This window comes from Balaenoptera borealis, assembly GCF_965194805.1.
Source record: "Balaenoptera borealis genome assembly, chromosome: 11".
Taxonomy (NCBI): Eukaryota; Metazoa; Chordata; class Mammalia; order Artiodactyla; family Balaenopteridae; genus Balaenoptera; species Balaenoptera borealis.
The window spans coordinates 1414267-1422935 of NC_138868.1; the positions used below are offsets into that span (position 1 = coordinate 1414267).

Consider the following 8669-nt stretch of genomic DNA (forward strand, 5'->3'; position numbering starts at 1 on the left):
CTGGGCTCTGTCTCCCCTGCAGACCTCTGGCCGGACCCCGAAGCTAGCCCGCCAGCCATCCATCGAGCTGCCCAGCATGGCCGTGGCAAGCACCAAGAGCCGCTGGGAGACGGGAGAGGTGCAGGCTCAGTCCTCCGCCAAGTCCCCCTCCTGCAAGGTGGGCTCCCATCCTGGGGCCCGGCTGGGCTCCCTCTGGAAGGCTAGTGTGAGACCGTCCAGGCTGAAGTGTGGGCGGGGGGCACTGTGGTGCATGGGGGATGGGGTCGCCAGGCTGGCCCCTGTGGAGGGCTGGGCGGGAAGGCTGCTGGGCCAGGTGAGGATGGACGGTGTCACCTTCCCTTCCCGGCCTCTTCCCCTGGGCTCTCACCCAAGGAGGCAGGTGTGCGGGCCCCGGGGCCCTGGCCCTGCGAGGCCAGGCAGGAGAAGTGACCAGGGCTCCAAGCCCCCAAGTCAGGGCTCTGCCCCTGAGACGTGGCTGCCTTCTTCCCTCAGGATATTGTAGCTGGAGACATGAGTAAGAGGAGCCTCTGGGAGCAGAAGGGAGGCCCCAAGGCTTCGGGGGCGCTTAAGGTAGAGTCGGAATGTGATTGATGCGGGGCGGGGGGGGGGGGGGGGCGGGTCCAGTGGGTGAGAGGGAAGGGGAGCTGCCCTCAGCGCACCTGGGGGGCTTCCAGGAGGCAGCGCCATCTCCCTCTGCGTCTCTCACCTTTGGTCTCCACCTCCTTCCCCGACAGAGCACCCCGTCTGCGAAGAGGTACAAGTTTGTGGCCACTGGACACGGGAAGTACGAGAAAGTGCTCGTGGACGAGGGCTCGGCACCCTAGGCCGTCCTTCTTGGTGAGTCGGGGGCAGCGGCTAGAGCGTGGTGTGTCGTGGGTGAAATTTGCCGCTCTGGGTGTGTGGTGGCAGGGACTGCAAGGTGACGTGTGAGGGCCGAATGCCCGGCCTCAGAGCTGGCCAGAGCCCGCCTCTGCGGGTCCTCAGCCCACAGACGTGTGCCCCCTCCCACCCCCGCCCTTCCCTGGTTCCTGCCCTGCTCCTGTTCCCCACAGGGAAGCTCAGGCTCCCTCCCGGGAGGAGGCCGGATGCCCCAGCTGGGCTCCTCGGGCAGGTGAGCCCGTCCTGGCCACCGCGGGGTGAGCGTGGCAGGAGGGGGATGACCGGAGCCCTGGGAGCGCAGGTCCCCGCCCGGCACTGGGCCGAGGGTTTCCAAGGAGCCAGAACCTTGCCCTTGCCCTCCTGCCCGAGTGGGGAGTTGCTCCCGTTTCCCCCACCCACCCCGTCACCTGGTGAAGAGTCAGAAGGGTGACCCGCTGCCATGGTCACGCACACTTTTATTAGTGGCCTGGGTCCCAGGATCCATTTACAGCATCCATCACGTCCCCCTACTGACGGCTTCCTCCCCTTCTGAGTCCTGCTCCCGGGGCTGCGGCTGGAGCTTCCCCCCCAGCACCTCCGCGTCCCTCCCGCATCACGGCTGCCCCGTCTGAGCCCCAGTGCTTGTCCCGAGTCAGACCCCAGCTGAGTGCAGACTGGGGGTCCCCAAAGCTGCCTGAGGCCTGGGGTCCCTGTCGCTGCCCCCTCCGGGCCACAGCCCCCCCTCACCCCCTTGGCCAGGCTGACTTCCGACCTCCCTCCTCATCCAGCATCTAGGCTGAGACCCCACCCCTCTGTCCCCCATCAGCGAGTCCCCCTCGAGCTCTGCACCCAGGCGGGGGAAGCAGAGGTGGCAGTGAAGGGGCAGGGGTGTGGGGCCAGCCCCTACCCGGGCCTGCACCGGGCTCCCAGCACCTGTCAGGCCTCCGTCCTCGGGAGGCATGGCTGTCAAGCCGCCCAGGCAGCTCTCGGAGCCCACGGTGCCCGCGGCTGAGTCATCCCGACCGCCCCCACTCCGCACGGCAACATAACGCATCCCCCCAACCTTTCTCGGCAGAAGGGCAGGGGCCCCAGAACCCTGCTCACCCCGTCAAGCGTCAGGGCTCGTCACCCAGAGCATCTGGGGCTCAGCTGGGCCCTGATCCCCGCCTGCAGCTTCCCTGGACCCAGGCAGGCCCTCCCAGGTCTCGCTGGTGACCACCTCCTGCACGCCCTGCCCCAAGCCCCGTGCGGACACTCAGGCTGGCCCCGCCCTGCAGGGTCACGCATGCAGCACGAGCCTCAGAGCAGACTCGTGTACGGTCTGTCTCCCCAAAAGCTCACCCCAGAAGTCCCCACACTCTACCCCGATGCAGACCCCTCCCTGCCCCTCCGCACCACCCAAACCCACCACCTCCTTAATCCCAGCCGCTCCCGGCCGCGTCCCACCGCCCACCACGGTCCTTTGTGCTCCCGTCCACCCCACCTCCCCTCCTGACCCCCCAGCCCCTCCACGCTCCCCTCTTCAGTGGCTGCGGCTTCCCAGCTGGACCCTCAGCCCCTCTTCTGTCCACCCCACGGTCCTGGGGTCCCCCCAGCCATTCACTGGAGCCTCCAGCCAGCTGCCGAACGATTGAAGTTCTTCGGCTGGGGGCTCAGGACCAGGACGGGGTGGCTCACGGGAGGGGGCCGGGCGGCCATCTCCTGCAGCTTCCGGGCGTTGAAGCGAGGCCAGCAAAGGAAGGGCAGGCGGCTGAAGCCGGGCAGGGTGTTCACCCCATCCCGGGGCCCCACCTGGCCGCCACGGGCCTCGGCCACTGACATGCGGTGCAGCACTGCGTCCCACATCCTGGAGGACCGGGAGGCGGGGGCCAGCCGGGGCGCCGAGACAGTGGGGGCTGTCCCTCCCCGCTCCGCGTGCCCCGGGCTCGGCTCTGGCCCCGGGAAGGGGGCCTCTTCCAGCAGCTGCTTCTTGAGGCGCGTCCAGCCGCTGAGCCGGGGCTTGGGTGCGACTTTGGGGACACGGCACGGGTGGGGGCCTGACAGTGGTGCAGGGGATGAGGCCTCGCGGGGGCTGGAGACCTGCTGAGCCTCAGTGGCAGGGCCGGCCGGGGGGGGTTCCTCCCGGTGCCCAACTTTGGGGGCCACAGAGGCCAGCGTGTAAGGCGAGGGTCCTGGTGAGCGGTAGGTGGGGGCAATGGACACCACCACCCGGCCTCTGGCCTCTCTGGGCACCGAGGCGCTTAACGCCGAGGGCTCGTCGTGCTGAGGGCCGGCAGCCCGGGCCCTGGCGGGCAGTGAGTGGGTGTGGACCGCAGGGATCGGGGGCTGAGCCCCGGGAGGGCAGATGGCTGTGTCCTGGTCCTGGTCGCCAGGCCCGCCATCCAGGGCCGTCGGGGAGGGCTCAGGGGTCCCGGCCTGCGGGGATGGTGCCCGCCGGAAGTGCACCTGGCTGATGGGGGTGCCCCTCACTGTGGGGTCCGAGACCTGGGCAAGGCCGCAGGGGGACTGGACAGGTTCTGGGGCCGGGGCTGCGAGCCGGGGCCCCGTGGGCTTGAAGTGTGAAGCCAGGCTCCCGTGCTGGGTGAGGCTGAAGGAGAACGTGGACCTCTGCAGGGGGGACGCCACGTGGTGGGTGACGCGGGTGTGGGGGGAGTAGGGCAGGGTGGCCACCGCCTGTGGCGCCTCCGCGGGGCTCGGGGCCAGGGTCTCCTGGTCGTGGCTGGCCTCGCTCACGGGGGATAAGGAGGTGCGGAAAGCCCCGGGCGGGGCAGGCGGCCCGCCGCTGCTCGTCCTCTTCCGGGCTGCCTGCCTCAGGAGCTTCTGCAGACGCACGTTGTCCTTCCCGGGCTTGGGCAGCAGTGGTGGTGGGGGTCCCGGGGGCCCCGGGGGGCACCGGCCAGCCGGCTCAGGGGCCATGGAGGCGGCCGAGGTGAGCATCGCTGCACCCTAGGGCGGGCGGGAGGGATAGCCGTTGAGGCCAGCCCTCCTCCGCCCAGGCCGCCTCCCTGGGGGAGGGCACACGGCCCCCAGTCACGCAGCAGGACCCAGGCCCAGAGGGCCCGCAGCCTGACCATCAGAAGCTCTGCTCCCTGAGTGCGTGGCCCCTGCCAGCCCAGGCGCGCTCTCGGCATGAACGTTTGCATCGGGTGACTCTATGGGGCGGCCCCACCATCATCCCGGTTTAGAAACGAGCCCACGGAGGCCCGAGGTGCACCGTGGGTGATGGAGGAGGGGTGGGACCTGGCTCCGGGTGCCGCCCGTGTGCACAGCGGGGGCCGGGAGACCCACAGGCGGGCGCCAAGCGGGAGGCACGTGCTGGGCCGGCCGCCTGCGAGGGCGGGAAGAGTGCCCGCCCGCAAGCGTGAGGGCCGCCTTGCTGTCGCCGGCCTGACCACAGGCGCGTCCGCTGCGAGCCAGCGGAGAGGTGGCGGCCAGAGGCTCGGGAAAGCTGCGGCTGCATCATCAGAGGTAGACGGGGTGGGAGGTGGGAGCAGTTTTTGCTGAGCTATGCTAAATGGGATGTTCCCGCAGACGTCCCGGCGGGGTGGTCCCGGCCAAGCCGCCCGCCCTGGTTTCTGGGCACCACGTGCTCCCGAGGACGTTGACAAATGGCGGCTGGGCCGAGCCAGGGCCGCCGGCCTGGGGGAGGAGGGAGGCCTGGGGGCTGCTGCCACGAGGCCGGCTCTGTCAGGCAGGAGTGCGTCGTCTGCTGGGGAGGGGCCCGAGGGGTCTGCTGGGGCTCACTCTGGGCTGCTGCCCACCTCGGTGAGGGGGGCCGGGACCCCAGGTTTAGCCTGGGGGGCTGTCAGGCCAGCTGGCAGAAAGGCAGTAGGCAGCGTCCCTCCACCCTGAATCCCGAGCAGGGCCCAGGGCACCAGAGCGCAGTGTCAGGAAGCAAGCTTCCAGGCCGGAGGTGGATGCAGGGTTTCGGGGGCTGCCGCAGGGAGGCTGCTCCTGGGGTGGGGGGAGCGGGGTGGGATGGCCGGGGACAGGCTGGGGGCCACCCGAGAGAGGCTGCAGGCCTGGACAGGCAGAGTCACGGCCCCTCCTCGGGCTGCAGCCTGATGCTTCCCCGACCTGTGTTTCAGCTTTCCCAAGACTGCAGCACCCGCCGGCGGCACCTCCTGGCTCCCGACCCACGTGCCCGGGGGAGAGGCCGGCCAGATGAACACCCCCCCGCCCCCCACTGGCCCTGCCGAAGAAGCTGCTTCTCATGGTCTGCCTGGCCCGCGTGCACCCCCGACATCCGCCACCTCTTGCTCCTGGACCCTCCAACCTCTCCCTCTGACCCCCAGCTCTGCCCCTCACAGTTCCGGGAGGAAAGGAACTCTGGCTGTTGGTTGGCAAAAGGACCACCTCCAGAGAAGCCGCAAGCTCCCAGGGAAGGCGCAGCCGGTGCAGAGAGAGGCCACGTGCCGGGGCCTCCGTGTCAAGAGCCACCAACACCCGCAACGGCACTGGCTCCCCCCAACTCCCCCCCCCACCCCGCCCCGCTTGCAGCCCTCCACTTTGTGCAGTAAACTCCCTCTGGTGTCTCCACGTGCTGGCTCTCTGGGGCTCACTGACGGGGGAGGGGCAGGGAGCAGGGCCCGTCGGAAAGGCCATCCGCCCTGCACAGTGGCAGGGCCCAGCCTCTGGCCTTCAGATTTGGACACTCTGTCCTGTCCAGTGGCCTTCTGTGTGTTAGGCTCTGGGGTCTCTGAGGGTAGTCAGGGTGAATGTGATGGGTGGGGGCTCAGTCTTCCTCTTCCACTGTGGTACTTGCCCCTTGACTGGCCCCTTATAAACTCTACAGCCCCTGAAACAGTGTGCACTTCTGGTCTGTGCCCCTAGACTGTGCACCCTTTGAGTACAAGACCCACCTTGGGGTCATCCCATCCCAGCACCCAGGAGGTGCTCAGTGAAGATTTGGTGGATGGATGGATGAGTGGATGATGGATGATGGATGGATGCAGGGATGGAGGGAAGGATGGATAGGTAGGTGATTGGATGGATGGATGGATGGGTGGATGGTTAGGTGGTTGGATGGATGGATGGAAAGATGGATGGATGGATGGAAAGTTGGATGGATGAATGGATGGAGGGATGGATGGATGGATGGATGGGTGGATGGGTGGATGGGTGGATGGAGGGATGGGTGGAAGGATGGATTGGTGTATAAATAGAAAGAGAGGTGTTGAATCCTTGGGTGATGGGTGGATAGAGAAAGAACAGGTGGATGGGTGGGTCTGCGGAAGGGATGAGAGGTCAATGGGCAGAAAAGTAGTTGTGCAGAGAGTAGACAGGAGAAGAGATGGAGAGGCAATCAGATCAATGCCTGCTTCACGGAATGGTGGGTGGATGGCTGGTGGGTGGGTGAACACATGGGTGGGTGGATGGATGGGCGATGGAAGGGGGGAAGGCAGGAGGGAAGGAGGGAGGGAGGGAAACAGACAGTGATGGTGAGGATGTACCTGTGAAAATGGATGTGCAGTGGGCGGATGGACACGCATGTGGAGGCAGGGAGAGGGTGGGGCTGTCCTCCCGAGCCCACCCCCCACCCCCGGCCTGTGCACACGTCTAACATGAGGCCCTGCTGCCCTCGGAGTCAGAGGAGCCCCTTCGAAGAGCAGGCCCCCTAGACCTTTGACATTCGAGGCCTGGGTCTGCTCAGAACCTGTTTTCCAAAGTCTTCGTGGTCAAAATCTTGCTGCCTCCCAAGGGGAGCGTGAACACGGGCAGCTCGGAGGTGCTAGAAATCAGCTGTGTCACACCTTTGTCGCCCGTGGCCCACTTCTGAGGGTGCATCAGGACTGTGCTCCGCCAGCTGGGGAGCTTCTCCCAGGGGACGCGCCACTCCTGTCCACCTGGGCGGGACGTTAGCCGAGGGCAGCAGGCAGAGGCAGCCACATGGCCCACTGGATGGCCAGAGGGGACCAGAGTGGACGGCGCTGAGGGGCAAGTGGCGGGTAGGGTGGGCAGTGCCAGGAAAGCCCTGACCCAGCCCAGCCCCTCTCGGGCTCCTTAGCACTTGGCCCGGCCTCGGGGACAAGGACCCACGGTCTGTCTCCTCTGCTGTGGTGACAACCAGCCCCTGCCTTGCAGAACCTGGGGGTCAGGGCCTGCCCACCGCAGAGGTGGAGAGGCTCAGAGGAGCCATTGCCTGGGTGCTGGCCCTCTGCCATCGGTTCTGACTGCCTGAGAGGCCCCACCCGTCACCCTCCTGCTCCCCTGCTCCGGGCACTGAATGCCAGCCCCGCACAGAGCAAACCTATTACAGATCCCGCAGAAGCCCCCAGGGCGTGTGGGGCGGCAGCTACGCAAGTTGGGAAAGGCTCATCCCCGAAGTGCTGTGCCAGCAGCTTCTATCTGGGGCATGGCAGAGCCCGAGCCCGTGGGCTGGGCTGACCGGGAGCTCGGCTGGCACTGGCGCGGGCACCCAGGGCAGCTCAGGGCTACCAGGCGAGGTTCGAGGTTCAAGGTCCCTGGGCCTCGCCACCCTCAACCGTGCACACCGAGGGCCAGGACCAAGATTGAGGGACCCCTGCCCTTCCCCACCACCCTGAGGGTCACCCCTGCAGAAACCTAGAGCCAAATCTTTGGGGGGACTGGGCCCCCACGGCCTCCTCACTGCTCCCTGGCTCAGCTCAGCTTTGCAGACTTGAGAAGCCCACCCCTGCTCCTACTGTCCCCGGGTGGAGGCCCTGCCCCATCAGCCCTCAAGTTCTTCCTGGGGTTGAGATCAGTCCCCCACCCAACCCGGGCTGGGCCACCCCGTCCCGTGCCTCCACCCCAGGTCTCCAGCCCCCAGGGGGGGCGCTGCCCTGCCCTGCCCCCCTCTCCTCCCACCCCAGCCCGGCCTGGCCAGGTGGACCAGGGTGTGGATTACCTGTCTCAGGCCCTCGGCGGCCGGCAGCCCGTCCAGCAGTGTCTGCTCAATGCCGTCCTGCTGCACCGCGGACCTGGCACCCCGAGGGGCAGGTTGCCGATACCCAAAATAAAACCTGCCCCATCCCACTGACCTCAGCGCCCTCTCTCTGGCTCAGCCCGCTCACGGGAGAGCACCTGCCAGAGCCCGAGGCTCCTGGGCAGGCAGCCACCTTCCTCTGCTGGCCGAGCGGGGCCACTGCAGGCTCGTGGAGCGCCCACCTGTGGGTGCAGCCCCCAAGAACACCCCAGGCCTGTGCGAGGTGTGGCTGGCAGTTCCCAGGAGCAAGACACCCACAGTCGGTGGGGCTGGGTGCACACAGGGCTTCCCAGACTCAGGGCTCCCTGCTGTGCTTTCCCCACGTGTGCACCTGCGACTGCGGGGGCGGGGGGTGGTGTGGGCCTCTGAGCAGAGTGAGAGGACCCAGCCTGAGAAGGGCTGTCAGCTCCCACCGCGAGGAGCAGCTGGGCCAGGCCGGCCCCAGCAGTCGCTCAGGGGCCTTTTTCGGAAGTGGCTCTACAGCTGACCCCACTGGACAGAAAGTTGGTCAGAGTTATCCAAGGGTCGGGCACGCGCGTGGCCCGTCAAACACTCTCCCATCCGAGGACCTGGACGGGAGGAGGAATTCAGAGTTCTGACAAGGGAGGCGGGAACGGCCCCAGCAGCTCTGGCCTTGGGGGGCTTCCCGCCCCCAGGAGCTCTGGGGAGGGGCTCTGTCCTGCCCACTGCGGGCCCAGGGCTCTGGCTCCCCTTGCTGTGGACGGTGGGCCCACCCTGCCTATCTCGGGTCCCCGTAGCCTTGTCTCCAATGTGTAGAAATTGGATCAGGTGCTGAGAGAAACCTTCCAGAAGGCTCTGGGGACCCAGAGTGGGGCGCAGAGCCAGGGGAAGCCAGGGCTGGGAT

General features: G+C 67.5%; 2 protein-coding genes across 2 annotated transcripts in view; one reads left to right on the forward strand and one right to left on the reverse strand.

Annotated features, from left to right (window-relative positions):
• Nucleotides 1-5397, forward strand: part of LSP1 (lymphocyte specific protein 1) — a 37902-nt gene extending 32505 nt beyond the window's left edge. The window contains exons 8-11 of the mRNA XM_082341987.1: nucleotides 23-157; nucleotides 493-570; nucleotides 735-837; nucleotides 4947-5397. Coding sequence (XP_082198113.1) covers nucleotides 23-157; nucleotides 493-570; nucleotides 735-824 — 303 coding nt within the window. The 3' untranslated portion in view covers nucleotides 825-837; nucleotides 4947-5397. The remainder of the gene's footprint in view (nucleotides 1-22; nucleotides 158-492; nucleotides 571-734; nucleotides 838-4946) is intronic.
• On the reverse strand, nucleotides 1318-8152 carry PRR33 (proline rich 33). The gene is made up of 2 exons (XM_082341986.1): nucleotides 7727-8152; nucleotides 1318-3804 (listed from the first exon to the last, which is right to left on the reverse strand). The coding sequence occupies exon 2, from the start codon at nucleotides 3793-3795 to the stop codon at nucleotides 2458-2460; it is 1338 nt and encodes a 445-aa protein (XP_082198112.1). The 5' UTR covers nucleotides 3796-3804; nucleotides 7727-8152; the 3' UTR covers nucleotides 1318-2457.
• Nucleotides 8153-8669: the final 517 nt, after the last annotated feature.